The sequence below is a fragment of the Coffea arabica genome, chromosome 3e (assembly GCF_036785885.1).
Source record: "Coffea arabica cultivar ET-39 chromosome 3e, Coffea Arabica ET-39 HiFi, whole genome shotgun sequence".
In the NCBI taxonomy this organism is placed as follows: Eukaryota; Viridiplantae; Streptophyta; class Magnoliopsida; order Gentianales; family Rubiaceae; genus Coffea; species Coffea arabica.
The window spans coordinates 8,508,005-8,521,653 of NC_092315.1; the positions used below are offsets into that span (position 1 = coordinate 8,508,005).

Consider the following 13,649-nt stretch of genomic DNA (forward strand, 5'->3'; position numbering starts at 1 on the left):
TCCCTTTCTAGTGGTCCTAAGACAGAAAAAATATGCCATGTTTACAAGAAAAAGTTTACAAATATTTGCAAGAATTTTCTAAGGAATCCTTTTGCTTTGTGCTTTACTAACTCTCGAGAACCCAAAGAATCAACACGAGTGGTTGGTCAGCCACCCCTGAAACATCCCTAATTGACCAAAATGAATTTAAAGACGTGGTTTTAGCTTCTGATTTGAAAACAATTTTTCTATATCAAGAAAAATAGAGAACAAGTTCTTAGTTGTTTCCGTGGATGATCAAGTGAAATATAAAGGTGTTGTTTGAATTGCAATTTTCTAACGAAATTTTTTTATATTTTTTATAAATATATTTCTCAATTATTTTTAATTTATTTATATATATATGTCAAATCACTACAGTGTATTTTTCTACAAATACTTTAGAAAATAGCAATCCAATTGTATTTTAAATTAGTTGAATCTCATGCCTAAACTATTACCTTTCACTTCAAATTTCCTTTTTAGCCAAATTCCATTCTCCCTTTCATAACTCACAGTTTTTTGTATGAGTGTTTCGATAAATGGACTCTGCGAAGACACTTCAAAAGCCAAATTCCATTCTCGACTTGATGATTTGTTGGTAGTCTTTACTCTCCATATAGTCATTCATACTTCATTTATGACACATTGATCTATCAAATCTCAAGCTCCGCAACCCTATTGCTTTGTGAAAATATCAGTAACAGTATATAAATATCAGTAACAGTATAAATGTCAGTAAACTTTATGGAAAACACAATCGATTAAATGTGTCAAAACTAAAAAGAGAAAAGATTAAGGACGGAAAATTGTGCTAAAATGTAAATGAAAAGTAAAAAGGCAATCAACCTAGACAGTAAAAATATTAGTAAGATAATTGTGAGTTTCATGGTTCAACTTTCAAATCCTATTGTTTTTACCCTTTTTTTTCGGTAGAAGTTAAAACCTCCCTTCAAATCAAATAAAGTAATAGAGCAATTGATTCAAAGGTCAAAAAACTATACCTCTTTAACATGTCTTTTTTCCATAGAAAAGAAATAAACACACACATCCAATTAAATTAGAACACTCAAGAAGTCATCGCCAAATTGAATCAAAGACTAATCTAAGGGGGACCCACAAACCCACACCATCCAGCCAATTGTCTTTTTAACATGTCATAACCTTATTTTAAGCTATATATTTTTTTTGGTTTCTAAAAAGAAAGGGGTGAGATTTAAGAAGTGAGGAGGGAATAGGAGAAATAAAATTTAGAACCTTATTTTAACCTCATTTATCACTAATCAAAGATAAAAACTTTTTTTGGACTAATCTTTTTTCTAATTTATACACTGATGGCGTCAGATGTATGCCATATTATTTACATTTAAATTTGAATATAAGATTTTATACATGTGACGTGCGTCTAAATTCGCTAATGTCTTGTACTGTCGTTATATAAAAGATTTACTCGCAAATTTTTTTTTGTCAAAAGGAAACTTGTTACTTTCCTTTTTACCCTGTTTCCACTTTTACCACATCTCAACTGTATTTCAAACTCCTTACCAAGAGATTTCTCTTAATATTACTTAACATCCTTAAAATTTTTGAAATATCATTTACCTTCCATAATAATTATAAAAAGACTATATTTGCCCTTACTTGACACATAATTTACATACCAAATAAATGGAGAAACGAAAGTCACTTTCTTCTCTTTTCTTTTTCTCCATCATTCTCTATTATTCATTTTTTGGATGACTATGCAATATTTTATTTGTAAATTATAATAAATTAAATTTTATTTATCATTTATTTTTTGTGATTGTGATAAAGTGGGGTACGATTTATTTGCTTATTTTGAGTTAATGTTTATAATGATTGATACAATTTACTAATAGTTTGGGCAAGGGTTGAGAAGAAATTGAAAAAAATGTAAAGTTTATAAGAAATTAGTTTTAATCATATAGAGTTAAATTAGTACAAGTGTATTTCTTTTCAAATATCTTTTTAATTTTTCAAATTTATTTTTTATAGGGTATAGTATTATGATGTGGTAGTGCTATAAAAAATTATTTTTAAGATGATGATTTTTTTGAAGTGAACAAAGTGGTTTAGGAATATTTAATTATTATTTAGCAAGTAAAAGGGTAGTTTAGGACTTTTAAAAATTTTATTATACAAATAATAAATATAAGGGAGATAAATGATATTTTTAAAATTTTAGAGGCGCCAAATGATATTAAGATAAACCTTATGCTATTATCCCATTACCAAATCCCCCTCCAAATCATCATCAATGCAGATTTCCACAGCACTTCACCAAACCCCATATATCCCCAGATCTCCAATCTCAAATCTCCGCCGTCCATTCCCATCCCTAAAACCTATTTATATCCCTCCATCCGCTATCCTTCCTCTTGTCCCGCTCCCTTCTTTTACCACGCAAAACCCCCCAAAAGAAGAGAGAGTGCCTGAAAAGACCAGATCCAAAATCCAACCCGGCCCGAGCCCGTTTCACCCAATCAGCTTTAAGCCATGGCTTTGCTAGTAGAGAAAACTACCTCCGGTAGGGAGTACAAAGTCAAGGACATGTCCCAAGCCGACTTCGGCCGGCTCGAAATCGAGCTAGCCGAGGTAGAAATGCCCGGGCTCATGTCTTGTCGGGCCGAGTTCGGTCCCAGCCAGCCCTTCAAGGGCGCCAAGATTACCGGCAGCTTGCACATGACCATCCAAACCGCCGTCTTGATCGAAACCCTAACGGCATTGGGAGCCGAGGTCAGATGGTGCTCCTGCAACATCTTCTCCACCCAGGACCACGCTGCCGCCGCCATTGCCCGCGACAGCGCCGCCGTTTTTGCCTGGAAAGGCGAGACCCTCCAGGAGTACTGGTGGTGCACCGAGCGGGCCCTCGATTGGGGTCCCGGCGGTGGCCCGGATCTCATTGTCGATGATGGTGGTGATGCCACATTGTTGATTCATGAGGGAGTGAAGGCGGAGGAAGAGTACAAGAAGTCCGGGAAGTTGCCCGATCCGGCCTCCACTGATAACGCTGAGTTCCAGATTGTCTTGACGATTATTCGAGATGGATTGAAGACTGATCCCACGAAATATACCAAAATGAAGGAGAGACTAGTTGGAGTGTCTGAAGAGACCACCACTGGTGTTAAGAGGCTTTACCAAATGCAGGCTAATGGGACTCTTCTGTTCCCTGCCATTAATGTGAACGACTCTGTTACCAAGAGCAAGGTATGATTTTGATGGTGAAAATATTTGATTTGTTATTAGATCTGAATTTGGGATATAGTTTTTTATGCTTACTTGCCAGGATCCAGTTTAGTTTTGTTGAATTCGTGGTTTCTATAGTAGATCTGATATGGGTTTCCGGGTATTGGTTGAGATCTATGATTTGGTAAATGCTGAACTCAATAATTGATTGATTGTTGTTAGAAAGTTGGTTGTTGCCAAATAGTATAAATTCTAGTAGGATGTGGTGTTGGACAATGCAAGCATACATATTTGTTAGTAGTATTGGGTGAAAAAGATAGCTCCGTGCTTGTTTATTGAAGTAGTAGAGTTGGTTATTATGCTATGATCTGGATTGGCGTTTAGAAGAAAAACAATCTTTGCCTCAGTTTCTTGAGCTGTTTGTTTCAATTTTTCTGTTGATATAAATAGGGCAATAGCATATGTGGATGTTATATTTTTATTATGATATATGGTACTTGGCTAGCAATCCTGGTTATTAATGGCTCTGATTTGGTTTTTGAAAATCTTGGTTATTAAAGTTGTGTTGGTAGTTAATTTTGAGTATTTACAGTCGTTGGAGTTATGCATCAATATGAGCTAATGGAGTGTTCTTGAACTTGGTGGATACAGTTTGATAACTTGTATGGATGCCGCCACTCACTCCCTGATGGGCTGATGAGAGCCACTGATGTGATGATTGCCGGGAAGGTTGGAGTTGTTTGCGGTTACGGAGATGTTGGAAAGGGCTGTGCTGCTGCCTTGAAGCAAGCTGGTGCTCGTGTCATCGTGACTGAGATTGATCCAATTTGTGCTCTTCAGGCCCTCATGGAAGGCTTCCAAGTTTTGACCCTGGAAGATGTTGTCTCCGAAGCTGATATTTTTGTCACCACCACCGGTAACAAAGACATCATCATGGTTAGCCACATGAAGAAGATGAAGAACAATGCTATTGTTTGCAACATTGGCCACTTTGACAATGAAATTGACATGCTCGGTCTCGAGACATACCCAGGTGTTAAGAGGATCACAATTAAGCCCCAAACAGACCGATGGGTCTTCCCTGAGACAAATTCCGGCATCATTGTCTTGGCTGAGGGTCGTCTCATGAACTTGGGTTGTGCCACAGGGCACCCTAGCTTTGTGATGTCCTGCTCTTTCACTAACCAAGTGATTGCCCAGCTTGAGCTCTGGAAAGAGAAGAGTACCGGAAAGTACGAGAAGAAGGTCTATGTCTTGCCCAAGCATCTTGATGAGAAGGTTGCTGCACTCCATCTTGGTAAGCTTGGAGCTAAGCTCACTAAGCTCTCCAAGGATCAGGCTGACTATATTAGCTTGCCCGTTGAGGGTCCTTACAAGCCTCCTCACTATAGGTACTGAGGGAGAGATGTCAACACTTTGCAACGATCTTGTTTAACAGCATGGATTTTTTTCTGTTACATTGCGGGTTTACAATAGGGATTTAGTTTTTTTTTTTTTTCTGATTTTTGGAGGTGTTGTTGGGAGTGTTGAAATGATCGGAAGAAAGAAATATGGTCTCTGACCAAGAAATGTTGAATAAGGGCATTGTATGGGGGTGTGGAATGATCATATTTTTAGCTGCTCCAGCTTAGGTTGATTGCTTTTTTCTTCTTGTTTGCACAACAAAACAAAAGAAAAAGAATTTTGTTGGTTTCTCTAGTAAAGTCTTTTATATAATGGCATCAATGTTTTACCAAGGCTGTTTGTGTTGGTGAATGTTTTGAATTGATTTCTTTGGCAGCAGACGTAGGCAAGTATTTACCGAGGCTGTAGACCCTTTCGGCATTCATTCTGTAACATGGAATGCATATAATGATAGAATTGAATGGTGTGCTTTCATTATTAACGAGGAAAATGGTTTTTTTTCGTAGCGGTAGAATTTTTGTTTTTATAATCTTGTTTAAGTTAATCTAGGAAGAAGGGTCGACGTGAATAGAAATTTTGCCGAAGATGATTAATTTAGATAGTTACATAGTAATAAATTGATGGGAGATAAAAGTTGAATTTGACTTCAAAGACTGGTGGTGACCACTGACCAGCCTTTAAGGACCGGTGGCCCGATGGGGAAAATGTCTAGTCGGCAATAAAGTAGAGTACGATACATCATGTTGTCTAGGAGTAAATTATTGAGTACATCACGGGGTGACTTCCAGTTCCAGGCAAGAGAACAAATTTTTGCAATTGTCTTTTGCCTCGTAGTCGGTTTATCACTGGCTGCTTCGTGGTGAAGGGAACAAATTTTTCTGAGCTGCTCAACATCAGAAAAATCAGATATTTGATTCATGCCTCAGATTTTATCTATCATATTCTTCATACTTTTCCCTAGAAAACAAGTTCCATTGAAAGCGTTATATGAAATCATTTTGAGATGTTTTAAAATTTTTGTAAATTATTTTTGATCTTTCTAAATATTATTTATTTGAGTTGTTAAGGGCAATTTAAAAACGAAATTTATTAACATCATTATCAAATCACTACTATTTTAATTTTAAAAATTAGAATTTCAACATGTGATAAACAATTTTGGAATGTAGGGGATATTTTATATGTATCCCATCACTCACCACTCACCCGTCACCACCTGCTTTTGATTTGGAGTCCCACAGGACACGTGTTAGCTTGTGGCTGGCTAGCTGAAGCATTTCACTTTTCCAGATTTCTGCAATTTCATTTTTCTTGGTTTTAGTTTCCCTAAGTGGCGTCAATTCCTTGTCTTAGGGTTTTATTGAGACAAAAATGACATTTCTTTTATTTTTCTTCTGAATAATATAAAGAAATTCCCGGCTAATTTCACGTGTTCTTTCACGTGCTTCATGATTCTTTTTTTTTTTTTTTTGGGTAAGAATAAGATCAATAAAATAAAATTCACAGCTTACAACATCAGCCTGCAATAACACTACTTTAAGACATCAGCGGATGGATGGATTGTATAGTTTTGTTCTCAAATATATTTATGTTTAGGACATCAGCGGTTTCAATCCCTAAAATTTGGATGAAAGCAAATGTAATTTTAATTATTTTAATTTTTAATCACATTTAGTCATGTTTAATATGATTTTTGTCAATTGCAACCAGAATTAGATCACGTGCTATCATGTACCGGTAATTAATTTTATGAATAAAATTTAAATAATGTTAAAAAAATATTGTTAGCCATAATTGATAATAAAAGAGGACTAATTACTCACATGTCGATATTGAGTAATTTCTTTTTACCCCCAATAAAAGACTAATTACTCGCGTGATTGGCATGCGGGTAATTAATCCTCTTTTATTACATATTATGGCTAACAATATTTATCTTTTTTTTAAAAAAAAAAATTAGTTACTGGCATGTGATAGTATATGACTGAATTCCGGTAACAATTAGCAAAAAAATCAATGAATGAGACTAAATGTGTTTGAAAATTGAAACATTTGAAACTTCATCTACTTTCGTCCAAGTTTCCAGGACTAAAACTGCTTGTACTCTAAACATCCATTTGGGACCAAAACTACAATTTTGAAGTGATATATTCCCCCCACCCCCCCCCCCCCCCCCCCCCAATCCTTGTCAAAGGATCCGCGCTCATGTTTGCCTCCCTGTAGATATGCCCGTAGAAAGTATGGAATAAAAAAACTCATGGGTGCAAGATCATAATGAGGTAACAATAATGTATTATCAATTAAGGAAATTCAATCCACGCAATCAACTTCAACATGCCGATTTTCTGAACTTGCTGTATCTTCACGTTTTCGTTTCGTTTCTGTCTTCTTCTTTTGCTTTGGTAGGCATTGGTCGGCCACCTGCATCCATGTACTAATCATTTGATTGGTAAATATTACCAATTGGCCGACATCTTTTTCCATAAACACATATATCATGAGCTGTGATGCTACTTGGTGTTGCGGGCGGAATTTATGTCTTGATTTGGCTTTGCATTTGGGTTACATTTAGCACAGACTTTAAGGTACTGAATTAAGCTACTGCAGTTTACTGCCGACATCTTTTTGGATGTTTGTCTAAAATTTTCCTGTAAAAATTTATTGTAGAAAATTTTTTGAAGTATGTAAATTTTTGGATGTTTTAAAGAAGTTTTTTGAGGTTATTGTAGCTAAAGTTGTTAAAAAATTTATAGCAGGTAAACTTGGCCAAAAACTTGCTTGCCAAACAAAGCCTCTGTTTTCAGAGGTTTTAAGGGTTCTCAGGTAGAAGGCAAAAGCACAAATGAAAAGAGAGAATCATCAGTCACAAAAACTGAGGTTCAGAAGTGTACTATTGCTTCTCAAGTTCGAAAATGTTAAAAGCTCTAATGCATCAGCACTTGAGTATCACAGCCTGTAGAAGTGAAAATTTCAGCACTTGAATCTCCTCTGCTGCTTACCTATTTATAGGCCTTGATTGAGTGAAAATTTCAGCTATGATTGTACAAATCACAGCCTGTAGGAGCAAAGTTTATCAATGTGAAAGGACAAGCTATGAATGAATGCCCCAAACAGAGATAACAACTGCCACCAGACAGTTAAATAGTAAAACAAAGTTGCAGCACTAGTCATGGACTTCTTTTGGATATCATAATACAGCTATTGATAGAGTGCAAAAATTTTGAAGATGGAAGAATGTTTTTGAAGTAGTGATCTTGCAAACTGTAGAGAAGGATAGGTGGAAATACTACTACTGAAAAATGAAAAGAAGGGACTCTCACTTTGGAGGAAAAAGTTTCAAAGTAACAAAGGTGATGGGCTGATTCACTGAAAACTTGTCAACAGCTCCAACCTCATAGATCATCGACATTGATCTTAAGTTCTAAGCTAGCAACCAATAGGTTGTGTTTATGGGAAATTGTATTACAGATTCTAAATCAAAAAGACCGACTCGCCAAAACGAAAAAAGAACAGAAGGAAACAAGAAGAACCAGCAAACAAGAGGTCAAATAAATTCAGAGATGAGGAATAACAACAAATATCCGAGAAGCAACTTGCAGAAAACTTCTCTTTCCTATTCTGTACTCAAATGAACACATTGCTAGGAAAGCAGCATCGTATTCAGAATCAGACGGTGTAACCCAGAACAAGCTTTTCAGTCATTGAATTGTGCAAAGGAATATATGTGAAAGATAAATTCGAGTAGAGAACCAAATTAAAATGAGAGGAAGATAGGATAGTACTAGAGACAGAATTCAGTAATTCAGAATACTGCTGAAGTGATGAAGAATGAACAATGAGATCATGCATTTCACAGAGTGAATGCTAAGTCATCAGAACAATGAATGTATCTACTTCCAACTTGAAACAAAAGTATATTCTCAGTGATAAAGAACTGAGAGTTTGGTTACTAGCAACAGTTAGCTAAGTCTACTACAAACCAACACACACAATGCGGCCTAAAAAAGGTTCCAAAAAAGAAAATTATCGAAAACCTTGTTCAAAATTAGCTACATAATAAACAATGGAAGGAAACAGAGATAGGAAGAAAGAATAACAAAAAAAAATCAGCATGAATGATTCCAGCATTCTTACAATTCTGATGTCTGTAGGATCCAAAATAAACAGCTCTTCAGTAAAAGGGATACTACTTGTTACATATAATAGAGAACAGCAATCAGCAAGCTCCTGCCTCTTCTTTGCTCTCAAAGCAGTAATATCTTTCCTATGTCATCAATTTGCTCTCCATTCTTACTGAACTAGGCCTGAAAATAATGTGAAGAACAGCAATAATAAAACAAGGTACCATATTAAAAGAAGAAAAGTTCATGCCATGTCGATATGGATAATCCGGGATTCTTTGGCAACCATTTGCCAGAACTATTGTATTAAGATAACACGTTCATCCTTCGAGAGGCACATTAAAGTTTCTGGATGGTATCTGGATATTGGAACTGAAATTGGCATTCATCTTATCGTTCTAAAAGAAGTTAATCGGTTTATCTGAAAGCGAAGATTGAAGCACAACCAAGAAACAAAAATATAATATCCAGATTTGGCCAGAAATTTAATTCTCTGACTTAACAGCCAAACTGCTCAAGTAAATGTAGAAAACATAGAAGAGCAAGCAAAACTACCTACCTCTCGTTTATGCTCTGTACTTTATACCATTAAGTTACTCAGAAGTTATGAATAAAGACCTGATCTAAGCTAAACCCTTTTTGGGGAGTACAATGAAGCATTACTTATTTGAGACATCATACATAAAGGGATTGTACTACTATTACGCATATCTAACCTAAGACATTCATTCCATGTTAATTAATCTTCCAGAATATTAACTCCGAGCATAAGAGAACGAAACCCTCAAATAATAACCCTCAATAAAAGGATAAACCCAATATAATAGCCCCAAAGGCATTTAGCCACCATTTTAGGAGCCAAAACAAGCTCTGGATCTCCTTAAAATTCCAAGTGGAATATAACATTAGGATCATTATCTAGAGATCATTAAATCAAAGTTAACCAGAACCCACCAACATTTACTAGACATGAAAGTCATAAAATACCAATTTCTTACTTTACCAATTCCACGGGCATCCTCCATTCTAGAGGTCTAATACTAATCTCCCCTACCACACCTTGTGATAATTTCACAACCTCTGTTGTAAGTGTTAACTGGACCAGCAGCCTTGCAATTATAGTATGAAGAACCAGGCCTATCACATGGAGCAAAATCCCTCCTCAATGTATCATAACTTATGAACCTCCTCCGCATAAGCAGCATTCTTCTGTGGCTCTCAGAATCCATCTCCTCCTCCTCTTCCTCCAGAGACACAGTTGGGCAATCACTCATCTTTCCAGCACAAGCCCTTTTCACCATGGCATCCAACTCACCATTTTTCATTGAATTCAGGTCCAAAACTGACATCCCACAACACATTTTCACCAAGAAAAGCACTAGCATTACCAAAATGAGCGTATTCAAGGGGTGCTGCTGAGTTTTGAGCATTTTGTGGGTTGAAGTTTGTTTTAGATTTTTTCTTCTTTCTTGTCAGTAGAAGAGAGGACTAAGAAAAGTGAGATTTTTTTTAGAGGCAAGAAAAGTGAGATTTCAATTTCTATAACATGGCAGTCAGAGATGAGTAAAGCAGACATTAGCATTTAGACATTAATGTTGGCAGTGGCCACAGTGAACAGTGTGTACCTACGTCAACTACTAAGTATACGCAACTATTGTTGAGTCATGGGCGAATGACGTTGACACACAACCATTATTTTGGCTTGTTTTTGTTGATAATCTTGGTGGATTAGTGGTCGAAGCCGTAATAATTTGACGCATGATGTACTAGTACCAATCAAAGCATATTACGAAAGTAAGATGCGTTTTCTTATATGAAAACTATGAAATTTTGGCCGGATGTGTTTGGATTACGAGATTTTTTTTTTAAAAAAAATGTTAAATTTTGTTTTACTTGTATCATATATATATATATGTATATATATATAATTTTAATCATCTTTTTATTTTACATACATCACATCACAAAAAATGTTACAGTAATTATCTCAAATAAATATTTCAAATAACCTCGTATCCAAACAAAAAAAAGACTATTTGACAGGATGTAATTGACAAGAGTAAATTATCATGATTATTTAACATATCCTTTGGAAGTGATAATTGACCGATGGCTAAATATTAGTCTCGTGAAATGTGGGACGATTGCTTATCAATGTCAAGTAAGCACTTCAGTAATTCGTAAAAGTTTTGAATTAGACAAGAGTTAAGGTATAGGTAGGTCAATTATATGTAAGTAAATGATGACATAATTTATTATCGTTTGGAAAAAAAAAATGATGACATAATATTGAAGATTTTGGACCCGTTTGGGGTCATAGTAACTTATTGAGAAGTATTTCCCTAACAAAACTTTTAATAAAAATAACTATAAACTATTTAAATACTTTTAAATATATTGTTTGAAGACATAGGTCAATATATAGTTATTGTATTGGATAATGCATAATTTGAAAAAATTTTAAAATGTTTATTTCTTTATTTGGTTCATAATATAGGATAAAATAATTAATTTTGATGTTTTATTTTTAAATCACAAAAGCTACTCTAAAAGTACCAAATTTGAGTTTTTGCTTAAAGTGCTTCTAACATTAAAAACTAAACTTCTAATTATATGGAATAATATTCACCAAACAATTTAAAAGTACTTTTAGCAGTTAAAAGTGCTTTTTTATCAAAAGCACAGTAACCTAAACGGGGCCTTTAAGTTTTACTACAATATAAGAATTAAAATGTAAGTTTAATTGAAAGTAAAAATCACTATAAGGTAGTACTAAAAAGACAACAAAAATGTTAGGATTGCTAGTTTCTAAGGAAAAATTTTAAAGTTTTTCAATGAATATATTTTTCAATCATCTTTTTGATTCATATATATCAAATCACTATAGTATATTTTTTTATAAAATTTCAAAAAATGGCAATCCAAAAGAGAGAAATTAATGAGGTTTTTCTTATCAGTGTATTAATAGCGAAGACAACAAAAAGGCGATGATCTTCTTATTAGTGTACTTTTGGGCAAGTTCCATATATTTTGATTTTTTAAATATATCAAAAATTACAAAAATTATAAGATGACCACTAATAAATACAAAAAAAGGGATGAAATTAATAAAAACATATAAAATTTGTCTAACACTGTCCTCACCCACAAATTGCAATTCTTTTGAAATTTATTAAATATGACTACTATGATTGTTAAAATACAAATTACGGTGAATGAAGCCTCTTCCTTGCCACCAATTAATTTATTTCAATGCAAATCTAATAACAAAGAAGTAACATAGACAAAGGGAGAGGGATGAGTTGTGTGGCATGGGAGAAGGGGTGTAAGTACAATATCTCGAATTTGAAATTTTTTATTTACACTAAAAAAAGGTTTTTTTTTTGTTCCAAAAAAAAAAAATTAAAAACATCAAAAGTGAAATTGAAATCTGAAAACACATTTTTAAGAGAGGGGGGGGGGGGGGGGGGGGGGGGGAACTCCTTCAAGAATGCCTTACGACACACACCTCGCCTGGACAGGCCATTTAAAACATTAATTAGATAATCGGTCTTCCAACTTTTGCCGAACTTATGTTACTATTTGCGAAGAAATTTTACACAATATTTCGTCTAGAAGACTCTTCATAATGAAGTGCATGTAATTCTACTCTATTGAATAAATGCCTCTCGGGGTCGGGGGGTCGGGTTAGTTGGGTAGATAAGTCCCTGGGGCTATACCAAGAGTTGCCGGCTTTTGGTATTAGCTCTGGGATTAGGTTTATTTCATTCGATAAAAGTCAATTGCTTTGAGTCGGAAAAAAGAATAAATGCCTCTCTCTTAGCTTTATAAAAAAGTCCATGTTTTTAACTTTTTTAATCGTTCATGCTCTTTGATCAAATGCTTTATTTTGCACCGGATTTATATAGTTAGCTTGTTCGTAAATCAAGAGTATTATTTGAAATATTTATTTAGAATAATTATTGTAGCACCTTTTGTGATGTGATATATATGAGATAAAAGGTAATTAGAAACATAAAATGATGAGTTAAAAAATATGTTTATAATATAAGCGAAATATTATTTGAAAAAATTTGATATTCATACATAACCGATTCATTCGACAATCAAGAATATTCTCGTGATACTCTATATGTCGTCAAAACTAAAAGCCCGTTTGAATTGATAATTTTCTAGAATTTTTATAAAAAATGCCTTGTAACAATTTAATATATATGAGATAAAAAAATGATCGAGAAACGTATTCATACAAAATATAAAATTTTTTCTTTTGCTTCTTTTTCCTTTTCTTGGCAATGGAAAAAGTGACGTAGTTTTCAAACTGAATGAGTAGACCATGTTATATAAAATACTTTACGTTTTCAAACTGAATGAGTAGATGTTGTTATGTAAATACTTTCTTCCAGTCTTTTGCACCTAAGATAGTGCAAAGCAATGATATTGTCCAGCGAGTCTTTCCCATTTTGGCCACCGTCCAGTTTTAGCAAAAGTTAGAAAGCAAAGCCACCAAACATACAAGAGGCAAGCAATTGCTAAAATTGAAAAGAAAATCAACAGTTCCTCTGGCCAGAAGAACATATCAGTCAACACACAATAACGTGTTTTCAACAATTTGGGTGGCTGTCCTTGACAGCTTTTATTGCTTAATTGCAATGTTGATCTCTACTTAAAGTGGAGAAAAAGCAGTAGCCTCACTGTCTCCCATATTCCTGGAATTTGCCAATTATGAGCAGCAATACACTTGCAGCTGGAGAGAGATTTGTGGTCAACAATGGAGAAACTGAAACTCCACCTATATCCAGATTCTAGATATTCAATACATTGAGCATGGCAGCAACAAACATGATTCTCTGTGAAGTAAACTTAAAATGTACCTATACTGCAACTGTTGTTTCATTA

The 13,649-nt window shown here is 34.6% G+C and overlaps 2 protein-coding genes across 2 annotated transcripts; one reads left to right on the forward strand and one right to left on the reverse strand.

The window, feature by feature from the left end:
• The first annotated feature begins 2,409 nt into the window (after positions 1–2,409).
• LOC113736377 (adenosylhomocysteinase) lies at positions 2,410–4,961 on the forward strand. Its single transcript, XM_027263312.2, has 2 exons — positions 2,410–3,246; positions 3,877–4,961. The coding sequence occupies exons 1-2, from the start codon at positions 2,536–2,538 to the stop codon at positions 4,621–4,623; spliced, it is 1,458 nt and encodes a 485-aa protein (XP_027119113.1). The 5' UTR covers positions 2,410–2,535; the 3' UTR covers positions 4,624–4,961.
• Positions 4,962–8,494: 3,533 nt separating this feature from the next.
• On the reverse strand, positions 8,495–10,344 carry LOC113736902 (protein RALF-like 24). Its single transcript, XM_027264103.2, has 2 exons — positions 9,749–10,344; positions 8,495–8,933 (listed from the first exon to the last, which is right to left on the reverse strand). Exon 1 carries the CDS (start codon positions 10,178–10,180, stop codon positions 9,791–9,793), a length of 390 nt encoding a protein of 129 aa, XP_027119904.1. The 5' UTR covers positions 10,181–10,344; the 3' UTR covers positions 8,495–8,933; positions 9,749–9,790.
• Positions 10,345–13,649: the final 3,305 nt, after the last annotated feature.

Bases quoted from the DNA above. Each gene is read 5' to 3' on its own strand.
- LOC113736377 (XM_027263312.2), top strand. From the start codon at position 2,536: ATGGCTTTGCTAGTAGAGAAAACTACCTCCGGTAGGGAGTACAAAGTC. The intron at 3,247-3,876 runs GTATGATTTTGA...TGGTGGATACAG, and splicing joins ACTCTGTTACCAAGAGCAAG to TTTGATAACTTGTATGGATG.
- LOC113736902 (XM_027264103.2), bottom strand. From the start codon at position 10,180: ATGCTCAAAACTCAGCAGCACCCCTTGAATACGCTCATTTTGGTAATG.